The following is a 17,047-nucleotide window of genomic DNA, read 5'->3' on the forward strand; positions in this document are numbered from 1 at the left end:
ACCGCCCACTTATACACCAGCCACCTCTGACCCGACCTCCTGACCTCTACACCCTGTGAGGTTGACTGCTGATTGACCCCCAGGGTCTGAGTTTCCTAGGATACCAGAGAGGAAGAGGCGACGCGAAAGGGCTGACTCCGCCCTAAAATCTGTCAGCGCGAGAAAGAAGCGCGAAGCAGTCCAAGTTGGTCTTTTTTGTTGTTGTATGGAGGTCAACGAGAAAGTGTCAAATTAAGTCAACATAAACATTGGATTGCTAATTTGCTAAGTGAGGCTTATTTGATCGAATAGAGGTTTCGTAATATTTAGGTTGTTACAAATATACTGATATAAGTGGACGTACGTGGCATCCTGGCAACTTCGAGTTAAAAAAATAAATATATATAGGAGTTGTACCTGTTGTTCACATGCCCTCTCATTAACTAGAATGTTCTGCCTCCTTCCGCCTTTGCTGACATGTATTCCCATTGTTAGAGCAGACAGTCCAAAATCTAGATCTTTGAGGATACTGAGCTGACGGAGGTTAAACTTCAACGAATGATGTTAGTGTCGATGTCAGCTTCACTGCTTCTTGTGAAGAGACTGGTAGCTATGTTGTACCATTGTTGTTTTGTATAGGTGCGTTTAACTTTTACGCACTTTAGCTGCCAAGAGGAAAATACTCAATGACTAGACTTGGTGTATGTTATGAAGAACCCATTGACAGAGTAATCCCTTAATGCGCCCTTCTTAAGAGGAGCCCTAGGGCCTGAGGAGAACTAGTTTTTATAATGCCAAGTAACTAAATGCCCTGTTCATACCACATCAACTCTAATATGTTTCAGGTTAATCATGAGTTGTGTTCTCTTGCAAGTTGCAGCTTTGCTGCTATTCTTCCATATCTCTCTGCGTCTCCCTCTGTCTCTTTCGGTTTCTCTCTCTCTCTCTCTCCCTCTCCATCTCCCTCTATCGCTATGTCAGTGTTAGAGGTTGCCAGACTGTCTGTCAGCCTATGGCTCTGTCCCTCAGGGGACAAAGCTGCCGTTCTTCGTGGGGAAAGCCCCCTCCCCTGTCGGAATTCTCCCTCGCCTACGGGCAGAGAGCAGAGCCGGCCCAAACACACAGGAGGGGAGGGCAGAGAGAGATGAAATCAAATAAAGTTGTATTGGTTGCGTACACATATTTTGCAGATGTCATTCCAAATGCAGTTTCTAGTTCCAAACAGTGCAGTAATACCTAACAATACACAGAAATCCCCAAAACATGAAGACATATCAGAATGAGCAATGTCAGAGTTTGGAATATAAATATATCTATATAATGGTTTGAATAGACAGTGTATGACTAGAAAAGATGTGTACAGCAGTAGTTATATAGGATGAGCCTAGACTAGACAGTATATACAAATGAAGTGGGTAAAACAGTATGTAAACATTATTATAGTGACTAGTGTTTAATGACTATGTACATAAGGCAGCAGTCTCTAAGGTGTAGGCTAGAGCAATGGTTCCCACACACACACACACACACCGACCATAACATCAGCCAACAGCCATAGTCATACAGGGAACTAGGTGCAGCTTTCGACTTACTCTTAAAAGTTGTAATAGTAAAATTTAATTGGGTAGTGCATCATCAGTTTCTCTTGTCACGTCAGTCATTGCTGCCCTTTGTATAGAGAGCATTTTATAGCTTGCCAGAAATGTCCAGATCAACTAGCCCATGTCGGCTAATGTTTTTTGATTTATTTCGGGGGTTTTTAGCCCATAGATATTGTTGTAATTTTTTTGTCACTCATATCACATCAATACACATTAGACACGGCAATGTGTATAGAATTGCTCGAAAATGTGCTTTAAAACCAGCAAAATTCTCTCTACCAAGAAGAGGGGTGTGAACAGTTTGTGTCATGAAGAATAATTGTGGCCATAGAAATAGATGTGGCGCACGCAGGGGAGGGGCACGGGGGGGGGACCTGAGTGAAAAAGTTTGGGAACCCCAGGGCTAGAGTACCGGGTGGTAGCCGGCTAGTAACAGTAACTAAGGTTCTCACCCTCTCCATCGATGTGGATGGTGGTGTGCCCCATCTGCTGTCTCCTGAAGTCCACGATCAGCTCCTTTTGTTTTGTTGAGGGAGAGGTTATTTTCCTGGCACCACTCTGCCAGGGTCCTCACCTCCTCCTGCAGGCTGTCTCGTTGTTGGTAATCAGGCCTACCATTGTTATGTCGTCAGGAAACTTGATGATTTGAGTTGGAGACTTGCGTGGCCATGCAGTCATGGGTGAGCGTGGCCACGCAAGAGGGGGGCTGACGCACCCTTGTGTTGAGGATCAGCGTGGCGGAGGTTTTGTTGCCTGCCTTCACCACCTGGGGTCGGCCCGTCAGGAAGTCCAAGACCCAGTTGCACAGGGTGGGGTTCAGACCCAGGTTCCCGAGCTTAGCGACGCAAGCTGAGCTGTAGTCGATGAACACCATTCCTACATGGATGTCTTGTCTGGATAGGCCGGTGTGCAGTGCGGTTGCGTCATCCGTGGATCTGTTGGGGGCGGTAAGCAAATTGAGGCTAGTCTAGGGTGTCAGGTAAGGTGATATGATCCTTGACTAGTCTTTCAAAGCACTTCATGATGACAGAAGTGAGGGCTACGGGGGGCGATAGTCATTTAGTTCAGTTACTTTTGCTTTCTTGTGTACAGGAACAATGGTGGACAAGTGGGGACAACAGACTGCTATAGGGAGAGGTAGAATATGTCCGTAAACACTCCAGCCAGCTGATATGCATATGCTCAGAGGACGTGGCTTGGGATGCCGTCTAGACCGGCAGCCTCGGTAGGGTTAACATGTTTAAATATCTTATATCAGCGTCAAAGAACGACAGCTCACAGTCCTCGTGAGTGTTAATATTAACTTGTCCGGGAGCGAGGCGTCGGTGTCCGTGACGTGGCCGCCGTTCCCTTTATAATCCGTGATTACGGACTGTCGTTTTGCCTCTTTAATTACTTTACAGAGGGAATATCTGGTCTGATTGTACACATCAATGTTCCCGTTTTACCTTGCCGTGCTTAAATGGGGTGGTTCGCGCGCATTCAGTTTTGAGAGCGAGGGAGATATGGAAGGAGAGAGAGCGTGTAGTGAAAGAGTAAGGGTAAGAAGAGAGAGGGAGATGAACAGTAGTTTGGTGCAGCTGGCCACTTTATGAATTACAGGTCAATGTCATGCTACTAATGAATTTAGTCAAGCTGGCGACGCCAGCGTCCTGCCAACAGGGATTTAGGATTTCATGATAAATTACCCCCGGCCCTTATTCCGTTACCACTTTTCCTTTTGAGAAATGCCCGCTGAACAACCAATATCTGTGTGCAACTAGCTACACTTCTTGGAACGACGTGCCTCCGAAGAATGCAAACGTGTGTTCTCTCACGCTGCTGTGGAAATGAAATGGGCCCACAGCCCTTCCTTGGTGGTGCGGGAAGTGCATGTCAGTGCGAACTCATCCACACCCGTGAGACGTAAATAGCCCGAGTGCCCCTAAATAAGAGAATATAATATTTTTCTTCCCACATACAAATATGCAATAGAGCAGTTGAGCTTCCTTTCCGGATAAATATACTGTTGTAGATAGGCTTGGCAGGTATACATATCTAGGGTGATTTCAGTGACTACCTACTCACTTTCTCTCTCTGAACAACAAACAATACCAAACAGAGTCCCGTTGCCATGGGGATGTAGCTGCCGTGTCGCAGGCGTCTTTGTTTGGTTGCTCTGTCTGTCAGGAGGTTGTCTGGGGCTGGGCAGGCTGACAGGGACCAACTCTGGGTCTAGTGCCACATGCCCTTGTTCACAATGAGTGACCAGTTAACTGTTACTATAACCTTACATAGGCCGAGTAGGCCTATCTTCTACATAACGGTTATGGTAACGTTTGTGCAAGGCGTTAGTTAGACTTCTAGTCTGGTTCATCGGTTTAGTGAAACCTGAGATATGTCATGCCGTGGATGTCATTTAAAAAAAATCAGATAGCTGATGTTTAAACTTAGTGAGGGAGACCTAAGTCTCCAGCTTCAGCGATTTTGATTATTATTATTTTTGATTTTTTTGCAATTCGTTCCAGTCACTGGCAGCAGAGAACTGGAAGGAAAGGCAGCCAAATGAGGTGTTTACTTTGGGGATGACCAGTGAGATATACCTGCTGGAGCGCGTGCCTCGGGTGGGTGTTGTTATCGTGACCAGTGAGCTGAGATAAGGCGGAGCTTTACAATGGTTACATACTAGACCAGTTCACTGTTTGTGGTTCCAGCAGCCAGTGATAATGAGCAGAGAATGGTGTAGTCATGTGTTGGGAGGGGCCAAAGGGTGTCTTAATTGAGGATGTACTCTGCCTCAACATAGGAAATGGAGGAAGAATATTGAGCGTGCTGATGCTGCTAAAACGCTGTGTGTGTCTGTACGTCTCGACAATTTTTCTTTTTAGTTAATTGCAAGTTATTCAAGCCGCCACAGGTCACAACCCTGGCAGACACTCGACTCGGTCAGTTTCTTGTCGATAACAACCAACCCTCTCTCATCGGAGCGACCGATTTTTGATTCACTCACCCATATATCCCACATTCCTCTCCAGCTGTCTCAATCAGTTGCCGGAAGCCAAATGACCCCTGTTAACCCCTGTTTCTAAAAATAGGATTCGGCTTAATCTGCCTCATAAAGCACGACGGTGAAATGGATCCTCGCTTTCGAGGAAGGGCCAGAGCCCTTTGGTCCAATTGGCGTCACTTCCTGGAGATTAGGTCACAAGAGCAGACCGAGAGGAAATGGAGGTTATTGCCCAGAGCTTGGCTGTGTCCCAAATGGCACCCTATTGCCTATACCTATGACCATGGCCCATTGGGCTCTGGTCAAAAGTAGTACACTATGTAAGAAACGGGTTGCTATTTGGGACACAAGCTTGTTTTGAAATGTGCTCAAGACGTGTTGACTGACAAACTAGTTAAGTTTCATTGAAGAGAGTACAATAGATTAGTGTGGTAAATATTTATCCCCTCTAGGGGCTGTATACTAAAGGAAAACAACAACAAGAGAATGGAATGAATGGAGACTTGTTTTATTGTTGTTTACATTTCTGCTACAAGGAGGACTAGCCAATGAAAAGTCAATCGATCCAGTTTGTTTTGTTTTCAATTTAGTTGCCTGATAACTACTATTCTAAGACAATGGGTTTTAGTGGAAATCCTATGAAGAACAGGAAGTCCATGGATCATTTCTGACGCACGTAAATGACAAAAACGGTTGATTCTCAGAAAGACAATACAGAGAGGCAAAGGGACGGAGGACACTTGTCTGGTTCTCATCCCACAATTTCATGCCATGGATCTGTGGCGCATCTGTTCACATTGAACACAGCTCCCATAACTGTGTCTGTGCTTTTAGATACGCCTATGGTATCTGTGTGTACAGTACGTATGTTTAATTGACACTGTGGGTGTGTTCCCATGTGTGAACATGTGTCCACTGTTCTCTGTCTTTCTAGTTGTCGAAATGTGTGCGCGTGTGTGTGGCAGAGCTAGCACAGTGTGAAGTGATGGTGCCAGAGGTTCATTGTGAGAGCTGAGCCTTTTCACAATACCCCCCCCCACCCCCCACCCCACACTCTTGTGATGCATTCCTTTGTGACGTCAAACACGGCGCAGCGGCTGGCCTGCCAGGCAGAGCACAGGATGTGTGCAGAGGGAGGGAGCCAGAGACTATAGCGTTTGTGTGAGAGAGAGAGAGAGAGAGAGAGAGAGGCCCGAGACGGAGAGGGAGAAGGCAAGAGACGACAGACGGAAACAACATGCACTTATACACTGAAAAGAACAGAAAGTGTCTGGAAATAGCAGAAGGCTTACTTCCCTATAAAAAATATTATTCCATAATTCCGACTCTCTGTCTGACTCGCTGGACGTTGGCTGGCTGCCCGTCTCTCACCCTGAGGTTACCCATTTGGGCTGCCAAAGGGGAGGGCATAGACCCATCCTAACACATGCGTGTCATTCTAAGGCGTATTTCCAGAGCTTCTACCTCTTTTCACCTCACACGTGAGAGGAGGGAGGATACCTGACCTCAGGATTGCATGTGAAGGCGGAATAGGCTAATGAAGGCCCCTCAATGCAGGTTGATTGTACCTAGCATGTATTGCCCGTGCATAGCAGCTAACCATCACATGAAGACGTGCAGGTACAAGGGGCAGAGAAGACGGAAATCAGGAAATACAATGAATGTGCCTCTGTATTCCATTAGCTCAGTTCTATTCCAGAGCGTATCATTCTAGATTCTAGATGTCTATGATGAAAGGATGATATGTGCCCATTGTCTCGTCTGGAGGTTATAGAGAGGGGATGTTAATGTATAGGTATAGAAGGTCTTATCCGTGTTCGTTTCTTCTAAGTCTGATCTCACTGATCTAAAATAATAAAGGGAAGAGGATGTGAAAGGCGTGTGTGTGTAGGGGGGGTCACGAAAGTGGCTTAATACTTAGTTATGAAAAGTTCTAAATCCCCTTTTTGAAATGATGCATTATAATTACTTCATGCATTTAAGAGTGTTGAAGAAATCTTTTTATTCACACCCACCTTGCTTTATAGGGTCGGAATGAGTGTAAATATTATTTAGGTTTTGCCTGTCTTTTCCTAGTAGCACTGATTCTGCAGACAGTTGCTCTATTACTGAACGTGTTGACTTTACTATGACCGCCACCTGGGGTTGTCGTCCCTTGGAACCTTAAGTTGAACGCACTAACTGTAAGTTGCGCTGGCTCAGATCATCTGCTGCATCTCTAAAATGTAAGTGTTTTCAAGGAGGATGTCTCAGTCAAAGCATCTCTTGCTCTCTTTCCTCTCTCTCTCTCTCTCCCTCCCAGTCCTCCTGGCCCAGCCTATGGAGAATGATTGTATGGAAGGGATAACCCTGAAGATCACAGACTTTGGCCTGGCGCGGGAGTGGCACAATACCACCAAGATGAGCACGGCGGGCACTTACGCCTGGATGGCGCCGGAGGTCATCAAGTCCTCCACCTTCTCCAAGGGCAGCGACGTCTGGAGGTAAGGGGGCTTGTAGGTGTGTGTTTGCGTGCGCGTGTGGGGGGGGGGGTGGAGCTGTACATGATGATGAGAGATGCCAACTTCCCTGCTGAGAGATGCCAACATCCCTGCTAAAATAATAATTGAATTAAAAATAAAGATATATGACGAGACTATTTATGAGCCTGGACTGTGGGAACTTGTCCCCCTCCTCCACCTTCTCTGACAGTGATATATTAGGGATGGGTTGCAGGAGGAGTACAGCCATGTGATAGCAGCAGCACTTCAAAGCCTGCTCTGTACTTTGTGTGAGACGTGTCAGGCACACTGTCCTATTGACCCAATGCATGGAGCTAGAGAGGGAGAGAGGTAAGCCACACAGCAGACCTGACCACAACTGTTTATCTGTGAAGGGTGTGTGTGTATTTTTTTGTGTGTGTGGCCAAGCATACGTGTATGTGTGTATTAGTGCGCATGCACTTTCGTACCAGTGTGTGTGGCCACACACAGGATGTGTATCCAAAATAGCACACTGTGCACACAACACATACATCTCTTTCTCATGCTCTCCTGAGACACTTCACTATTCCCAAACTAGCTTTTTCTGTTTTACTTTGCATATGTTAATGAGAGGGTGTTATGAACCTGGTATGAAAATGAGGGCCAATATTGACCTCTTCTATTCTCCTTTATCCATCTCCGTGGCTGTCTCCCAAAATGGCTCCCTATGTCGTTTATATTGCACTATTTAGGAAATACGGTTGGATCTGGACATGCTGTAGCCTTTCACTTCTTCATAAAGCTGTAGATTTCCGATGCTGGCAAAAACAGAGCAGCCGAGTGGCAGAGTAATTAAAGGACTATATTAAAACGCTGCAGGCTACACTCCCCACTTACAAGACAGCCTACAGCGCTTTCAGAAGAGTGTGTGTGTGTGGAACTGTGAAATTTAATCAAATCAAATTTTATGTCACATGCGCCGAATAAAAGATAGACCTTACAGTGAAGTTCTTACTTACAAGCCCTTAACCAACAATGCAGATTTAAGAAAAATAAATGTTAAACTATTTACTAGAATAAACTGAAGTAAAAAAATTTTTTTTTAAAGAAAATAAAGTAACAAATAATTAAAGAGCAACAATATAATAATAGCGAGGTTATATACAGGGGGTACCGGTTCAGAGTCAACGTGCGGGTGCACTGGTTAGTCCAGGTAATTGAGGTAATATGTACATGTAGGTAGAGGTAAAGTGACAATGCATATATAATAAACAGAGAAACAGCAGCATAAAAATGGGGGGGGACAATACAAATAGTCCGGGTAGCCATTTGATTAGCTGTTCAGGAGTCCAATGGCTTGGGGTTAGAAGCTGTTAAGAAGCCTTTTTGGACCTAGACTTGGCGCTCCGGTACCGCTTGCTGTGCGGTAGCAGAGAGAACAGTCTATGACTAGGGTGGCTGAAGTCTTTGGCAATTTTTAGGGCCTTCCTTTGACACCGCCTGGTATAGAGGTCCTGGATGGCAGGAAGCTTGGCCCCAGTGATGTACTGGGCCGTACGCACTACCCTCTGTAGTGTCTTGCGGTCGGAGGCCGAGTAGTTGCCATACCAGGCGGTGATGCAACCAGTCAGGATGCTCTCAATGGTGCAGTTGTAGAACTTTTTGAGGATCTGAGGACCCATGCCAAATATTTTCAGTCTCCTGAGGGGGAATAGGTGTTGTCGTGCCCTCTTCACGACTATCTTGGTGTGGCGGCAGGGTAGCCTAGTGGTTAGAGCGTTGGGCTAGTAACCGAAAGGTAGCAAGTTAGAATAGCCGAGCTGACAAGATACAAATCTGTCGTTCTGCCCCTGAACAAGGAAGTTAACCCACTGTTCCTAGGCCGTCATTGAAAATAAGAATAAATAAATAAAGGTAAAATTTAAAAAAAGATAGTTTGTTGATGTGGACACCAACAAACTTAAAGCTCTCAATCTGCTCCACTACAGCCCCGTCGATGAGAATGGGGGTGTGCTCTGTCCTCCTTTTCCTGTAGTCCACAATCATCTCCTTTGTCTTGATCACGTTGAGGGAGAGGTTGCTATCCTGGCCAGGTCTCTGACCTTGAATCTTCCACACTTTCAAGTACTTTGCCACTCTTTGAGGATCGGCACAGTCCTGTGTTTGTGTCGTGTGTGTGTGTGTGTTAGACCCGCCCCATGTATTTGTTGTAGTAAGCAATAGGTATTGCTTTATTCCCTATTTTTGTCTTTATGCAGGTTTTAGAGAAGCATAATGCACTTCCATGACTGTCATTATTGCATATAATAAATACATAAATTATTATAATAATAATGTATAGCATAGTTGCCATCCCTCCACTTCAGCTTGTTGATATCATTTGTATGCACTGTATGTGTGTTTTATGTATGTATCATGAATGTACTGTATGTATAGCATCAAACAAGTTCTTGGGGCTCCCCAGCCATTCCACACATTTGTTTCCAACACTGGCACACCTGATTCAACTTGTCAATCAATGGCTTCATGATTAGTTGACTAATTGAATCCGATGTGATTAATACCAGAAGGACCAGGGACTGGTTAGAGAATCTTCCCTAACCTTCCGTTGATGGCTCCTCTCCCCCTCTCTCCTCCCCAGCTATGGTGTTCTTCTGTGGGAGTTGCTGACAGGAGAGGTTCCCTACAGGGGCATAGATGGGTTGGCTGTGGCCTACGGAGTGGCTGTTAACAAACTTACCCTCCCCATCCCCTCCACCTGCCCAGAACCGTTTGCCATGCTCATGGCAGGTAAGAGTCCTTTGTGCGTGCCTGCGTGTGCGTGTGTGTTTTTAAATTTGGTGTAACCATAATTCTCTCTGTCTCCATTTCCTCAAACCTGGAGGCTGAATTTAAAAAAAGAATGTTGCGTAAAATGTTAGATTTGGTCACGCACAGGAAAAACATTCCGCGCTACTGGTTAGGTTGTGCAACACATTGAGGCTGCTGCTCAAGGATGTTGTTAGTTTAAGGTTGTTAGATTTGTTAAAGGCACTAAAGAAATAATTTGATCATCAGTCGTGTAAACGGCCTTGACAATGCCTAGCCAAATTACAGCCATAATACGCTTTAAGTTGTGGATTTGTTTGTGCATGAATTGTGTCATGTCCTGAACTTACAGGGTTATGTATGCTTTGGTAGTGGGAGTAACCGTAATTGGCATGTTATTATAATTTGTCTTAACTCGATGTGTCTGCCTTCAGAGTGCTGGGATCAGGACCCACACCACAGGCCCAACTTTGCCTCCATCTTGGTTCAGCTGACGGCTTTGGAGAGGCAGGTGGTGGAGGACATGCCTCAGGACTCCTTTCATTCCCTACAGGAGGACTGGAAACTGGAGATCCAGGACATGTTTGATGAGCTCAGGGCCAAGGAGAAGGTGAGGGGAAACGGGTGTCTTTTCGAGAGAGGCTGGGAGACTGACTGTATGGTTATTGTGTATGCGTTTTTTGAAATAGAAATGGAGGAGTGTGCTTGTTATTGATGCACGTAAATGGAGCACCCGTTTACTTTCCCCACATTTTTGTTACAGCTTGAATTTAAAATGGATTCAATTGAGATTTTGTGTCACTGATCTACACACACTACCCCATAATGTCAACGTGGAATAAAAAATGTAAAACTCAAATGTCTTGAGTCAATAAGTATTCAACCCCTTTGTTATTGCAGGGCTAAATACGTTCAGGAGTAAATATGTGCTTAAGAAATCTCATAAGTTGCGTGGACTCTTTCTGTGTTCAATAATAGTGGTTAGCATGATTTTTGAATGACTACCTTAACCCACACATTATCTGTAAGGTTCAAGCCCAGATTCAACCACAAAGACCAGGGAGGTTTTCAAATGCCTCACAAAGAAGGCCACTGATTTGGTAGATGGGTTAAAAAAAAAAAAAAAAATACATTGAATATCCCTTTTGAGCATGGTGAAGTTATTAATTAGGCTTTAGATGTTGTATCAATACACCCAGTCACTACAAAGATACAGGTGTCCTTCTCCTTCCTAACTCAGTTGCTGGAGAGGGAGGAAACTGCTCAGGGATTTCACCATGAGGCCAATGTTGATTTTAATAAAGCAGTTTAAAGGTTGTGATACGAGAACTGAGGATGGATCAACAACAAAGTAGTTACTCCACAATACTAACCTATATGACAGATTGAAAAGAAGCCTGTACAGAATACAAATATTCCAAAACGTGCATCATGTTCCCAACAAGGCACTTAAGTAATAATGTAAAAAACTAAAATTGGCAAAGAAATTAACTTTTTGTCCTGAATACAAAGCGTTATGTTTCGGTTATGAAAATCCAACATCACTGAGTACAACTCTTCATATTTTCAAGCATGGTGGGTGGCTGCATCATGTTATGGGTATGCTTGTCATCGGCAAGAGCGAGGGAGTTTTTCGAGGATAAAAATAAACAAAATACAGCTATAAGCAAAGGCAAAATCTTATAGGAAACCCTGGTTGTCTGCTTTCCAACAGACACTGGGAGACGAATTCACCTTTTAAGCAGGACAGCAACCTAAAACACAAGGCCAAATCTACACTGGAGTTGCTTACCAAGACAACATTGAATGTTCCTAAGTGGCCTAGTTACAGTTTTGACTTAAATCCGCTTGAAAATCCACGGCAAGACTTGAAAACGGCTGTCTAGCGATGATTAACAATCAACTTCACAGAGTTTGAAGAATTTTGTACAATCCAGGTGTGTAAAGCTCTTAGACTTTCCCTCAAACTCACTGCTGTAATGGTTACAGTTTTGACTTAAATCAAAGGTGCTTCTACAAAGTATTTACTCGGGTGGGAATACAGATATTAATGTATTTAATTTTCAGTACATTTGCAATCATTTCTAAGAACATGTTTTCACTTCGTCATTATGGGGTATTGTGTGTAGATGGGTGAGAGAATTATATTTAATCCATTTTGAATTCAGGCTGTAACGCAACAAAATGTGGAATAAGTCAAGTCAACTTTCTGAAGGCACTACGTATGAGTGTGTGTTAATAAACACAAATTGTATCGTTTTGTGTGTGTTTTACGTGTTTGTTATAAACGATAACACCGTAATAACAGCAGTAACTACAACAAAAATCTCCCCCGTCTCCAGGAGCTGCGTTGTCGCGAGGAGGAGCTGAAGCGCGCGGCGGTGGAGCAGAAGTCCCACGAGGAGTTCCTGAGGCAGAGGGAGCAGCAGCTGGCCCAGTGGGAGCAGGATGTGTTCGAGAGGGAGCTCAGTCTCCTCATCCTGCACATGAACAACCAGGAGAAGCCCAACGTCAAGAAGAGGAAAGGAACCTTCAAGAAGCACAAGCTCAAGGGCAGCAAGAACGGAGAGAAGATCAGCATGCCCCAAGGTGAGGGGACGGAGGGTAACTTGCTGGGGATGTCTTGAAATAGGAAATATTGGTCCGTTGGTTGGATAGTCTGTGAGCCAGATCGGTAGAGTAGGAATCAGTCAATCAGTCGCCATTTTGAAATCCAGTGAGACCTGGCCGAGAAGGCAGCTACGGTACTTATCATTGTACTTAGTTCACCTCACACTAATTCACGACTTCACTACCGAGTGTGCGGAAGTATCACGTGCTGTACCATCATATCTTACAATGGCCGTCCAAATACCCATTGATATTTGTTGCCAACAGCTTAGGTTTTCACTAAACAGTACGTTCTAACATAGTAGGTAGAACTAGAAGTACACAGTGTGTCGTCTTAGTAAGGCCATAATCTACGATAGGGTCACTTTCTCCTGTAGACTACTCCCATTGTCTACTGATAACAAACTCACCATAGAAACAAACCCACACACTCTCATGCTGCGCAGTCGTCATGCGTCATTTTCTTTTATTTTACCTTTATTTAACTAAGTCAGTTAAGAACAAATTCTTATTTTCAGTGACGGCCTAGGAACAGGCTATCTGCCGTCATACGGGCACACTCAGCGTTTCTCATACAGATACGCTCCCTCTCTTTCCAAATGCGCACTGACTCTTACTGCGTGCACGAGTACTGTCTGTGAACTCGTGTATGCATGTTCAGTCTGTGTGTGTGCGCACTTGTTTATGCATACGAGTGTGTGCATATGTCTGTGTGAGGTGTGTTTTGGAGGCTGTGGTCTTTCTCAGCAGCAGGGTAGTGATTTGATGGGGGGTTGATGAGAGGGACATGGAGCCAACCCAACCACGCCTCTGGGCTTCCTGTCACCCCTGGCTGGCCCTTCTCTCTCTTGCTCTACCCCCCCCCCCCCCCAGCATTTCCACCTTCACACCCACAAAGATACATTATCCTGCTACGCAAAGCTAGGACAGACATCCTTCAGGCGTCTCATGTTTTCGTTTAGCTTGGCCTCGCAAATTACCGTATTCTCATGGCATTACATGAAAAAGAAATTCAGACACCCACTCCACCACATAAATTATTTTCAAGGAGAACCTAGAAAAACAATTTTGCCAAAGACAAGCACATGTAAGTTCCTTGCCTGTTCGGTTCTGAGTCGAGTTCAGTAGGGCACACCATAGCAAAAGGCTTTACAACGGTAAAATAAATGTGTTCTTATTGTTGCAAAAGATCTGGTACTACCTCCCCGTTTACAAAAACGTTTTCTCTCTACTGAACAGGACCCAGGATTGTGATTTTATTGTTTCTGTGTGTGTGGCCTGTTCTCACATCTGGTGTATGTCTCTTCCAGACTTCATCCATAAGATCACAGTGCAGGCGTCTCCAGGGCTGGAGAAGAGACGCAACTCTCCCGATCTGGGCTCCGGCACCTCTCCCTCCTTCGGCCCACGCTTCCGAGCGATCCAACGTGAGCGTGGTCTCTCTCTCTCCACCACACATACACACACCCTCTCAGTTCGCACACAAGACATGGTCTGTTTACACACACCTCATCCTTGCTCACATCACTCAGCCCTTACATTCTCTCTCTCCTTCTCTCTCTCCTGGGACAATGGCTGTCCCAGTCCAAATATTATCTGACTTTGTTTTAATAAGGGATCAGCAGTGTATTTGCTTTAGCCTTCAGTTCTATGTCTGCAATGTCCTCTTTCTACCAGATAGGGGAGTCCTTCCTCCATGTGTTTTAATGTCAGCATTTTTACATGCTTGTCCTGTTCCACGTTAAATGCCTTTTTACTGAATTAGATACCAGCCAGAATTAATTGGTGAGGCTGTGTTGCATTTGAGGTAGAGCACTGTTCTGGAGTCAGCGCTAAAGACTGTTTCCCCTTAGTGGGGGAATTCTCCGCATAGATCACACATGTCTACAGGAATGTGCTGTGTTGCAACAGACTGAAAGGGGTTTTCCCAAAATTCCCCATAAAATAGGCCTAACCACTGCGGTTGAGTTTAAGAGCACAATTTAATTTATATAAATTGTTTTATTGGTTTAGCAGTTTCAAAAACCATCTGTTTGATTCATTTATGCATTAAAAAGTGGGTTGGATTCATGGCTCGGTAGTAACGTGTCTGCTTAATGGTAATTTTCACGGCTTGAGAGTGCGCCTGTCATTAAAATGTATTTCCTTATTTAGCAAACATCTGTGCTAGCAATGTCAAAGCAGACGATGACTCACTGAATCCAGGGGCCATATGGGTAGAATTGTGTTAGCGCTTTAGCATCTTGCTAGCGTCTTAGCGTCTTTCTCACAGTATCGCTCCGTGGAGACTTCTGAGATGTCGGGCCTGACACGAACTCGCTAGCACTTTGCGTCTCCGAGTCGGAACCCCCTTTGGGATGGCACGGCTGTTGTGTGACGACGCTGCGAGAGCTGTTGAGAATCATGCAGGGTTTGTTTAACATTAGCGTAACGCTCACACAGAGTTAGCGTCGCTAGCCCCAAGGGGGCTTAGAAGGGCTGCTGTAAGTGTGTCAGCACCAGGTGGAGTTTTACTTCTGTTTTCGCTCTCTTTGTTCCCCCCCATTCTCCGTTTCTCCCCCCCGTGTACTTGCCTCCGCTGTTCCACACTGTTCCAGTGACATGTGAAATCTTGGTTTGAGCCCGGAGCACATCACCTGTTCTGGTGCACGGTGGCACACATGTATCCCAGCTACAGAAAGCAACGTGTTGTACAAGACACAGTGGTTCCGCTCTGTTTTGATTGTTGTGTGTCACCAACCTATGTCATGGTGCTTGTATCAGAGGTGGTCTTGAAATGAAAATGTATTGTGTGTGTTTTATGAATGCTCTCTCTCGCTCTCCATCCCTCCTCTCCAGTGAGCCCCAGTGAGAACAACAGGGCGTTTGGTCTGAGCTCTATGTGGCCCTTGGAGGGCCCTCCACACAACAAGCAGGCTAATGGGGACCGGCTGGGCCCTCACTGGAGGCCCCAGAGCCCAAAGAGCCCCAAGAGCCCCAAAGTCCTTCGCTTAAGCCCCCAGGAGAGCAGGTAGTAACCCTCTCACCTCTCCCTCACACCCCTCCATACACAGGGCCATATATGTAAAAAATTGTTTTACCGTATTAGCTAAAGCAGAACTAGTGTGTTTTGAAGTCATTGTGTGTGTGTGTTCCAGTCTTTCAATGAGAGCCAAGCTCCTGGATATGGACAGCAATGAGAACGGAGACTCCAAGGATGACTTTGAGGAGTACAGACCCTCCACGCCACAGCCTGCCCAAAACGGTATGCTCTTCACCACTACCATATTCACATGCACACACACACCACCTCTAGCCTAACTAAGTGGGTCATAGCTGATTGTAAATTCTAAATTAGTATTCTGTATTCATGAGCTGACCGACTTACCTCGCTTTCTCCCTCCCGCTACCACCATCTCTTTCCCTATCGCTCTCAATCTCTCTCTCTCGCGCTCGCTCTCTCTCTCCCTCCCTCCCTCCCTCCATCTCTCCCTCCCTCCATCTCTCTCTCTCCCTCCCTCCCTCCATCTCCATCTCACTCTCTCTCCCTATTGCTCTCCATCTCCCTCTCTCTCGCTCTCTCTCCATCTCTCTCTCTACCTTTTTCTCGCTCTCTCTCCATCTCTCTCTCTCTACCTTTTTCTCGCTCTCGCTCTCCATCTCCCCAGGCTCCTCAGTGAAGGAGCCCCCCAGGGCTTATCTATCTCATGGGGACTCGGGCAGCGAGGAGTGGCTGGAGGGGAGTTCCCCGGCCGGTTCCCCAAGGCCCGAGCACCGCTCCCTGGGAGGCCTGCTGAGGAGCACCCACCGGGCTCTACTGGGAGGAGGCTCTCTCCTGGCCTCCGTGGCCCTGGGACGACACCTGGATGTGCCACACATCCCCCCCAGGGTGCCCCCCCGGACTAACCCCCACCACCACCCCCCACAGGAGGTCAACATCACGGCCCCCAAAGTCCCCTCCTCGGACCCCCCTGTGGTGGATGACCTTATAATATTCTCCAGCTCGGAGCACCTACCCCGGCCCCTCTTTGACTTCCCCTGCGCCCTGCACGCCCCTGAGGTGAAGCCCCTGCCCCTCACGCCGCCTCCCCCTCACCCCCGGGAAAGGGCCTGCCACAGGCATGCCCAGGCCCTCCAGACACCCCAGAGCCCCCAGGCCCCACTGACCCTCCATCACCAGACCCAGGAACAGGCTAGCCCAGGGGAGTGGGTCTGCCACAGGCATGCCCGGAGTCCCCAGCAGCAGAGCCAGGTCCTGGGTCAGGTTAGCCCAGCGGAGTGGGCCCCTTCCCCCCACCACACCAACGGGGCGCCTGTCTGTGACGCCTGGGGCCACGGGGCGGACAGGAGGAGGAGGTCCAGCCAAAGCCTGCTCTCCGCCTCTCAACTAGGTGAGGGTAAACACACACACACACACACAAACTCCCTCACCCCACTTCCCTTCCCCCTCAAGACAGGGGATTTTTTATTTATTTCATCATTACAGAGCAAAAACTAACATCTTATCCATATGCTTACATGTACGTAAGCGCAGCTCAGCTCTGACCGTTACTTTTCCAGTCAGTCATTTAGCGACGGTGGAACAGGAGAACTGTAACTGTAATAGATTCTCACAGCGAATC

General features: G+C 46.3%; 1 protein-coding gene across 1 annotated transcript in view; it reads left to right on the forward strand.

Moving 5' to 3' along the window:
* LOC111960239 (mitogen-activated protein kinase kinase kinase 11) overlaps nucleotides 1-17,047 on the forward strand; it is a 35,453-nt gene that overhangs the window by 10,880 nt on the left and 7,526 nt on the right. Inside the window, exons 2-9 of the mRNA XM_023982146.2 lie at nucleotides 6,869-7,049; nucleotides 9,670-9,818; nucleotides 10,271-10,446; nucleotides 12,179-12,425; nucleotides 13,757-13,873; nucleotides 15,285-15,456; nucleotides 15,584-15,690; nucleotides 16,094-16,816. Coding sequence (XP_023837914.1) covers nucleotides 6,869-7,049; nucleotides 9,670-9,818; nucleotides 10,271-10,446; nucleotides 12,179-12,425; nucleotides 13,757-13,873; nucleotides 15,285-15,456; nucleotides 15,584-15,690; nucleotides 16,094-16,816 — 1,872 coding nt within the window. The remainder of the gene's footprint in view (nucleotides 1-6,868; nucleotides 7,050-9,669; nucleotides 9,819-10,270; nucleotides 10,447-12,178; nucleotides 12,426-13,756; nucleotides 13,874-15,284; nucleotides 15,457-15,583; nucleotides 15,691-16,093; nucleotides 16,817-17,047) is intronic.

Source organism: Salvelinus sp. IW2-2015, linkage group LG37, assembly GCF_002910315.2.
Source record: "Salvelinus sp. IW2-2015 linkage group LG37, ASM291031v2, whole genome shotgun sequence".
NCBI lineage: Eukaryota > Metazoa > Chordata > Actinopteri > Salmoniformes > Salmonidae > Salvelinus > Salvelinus sp. IW2-2015.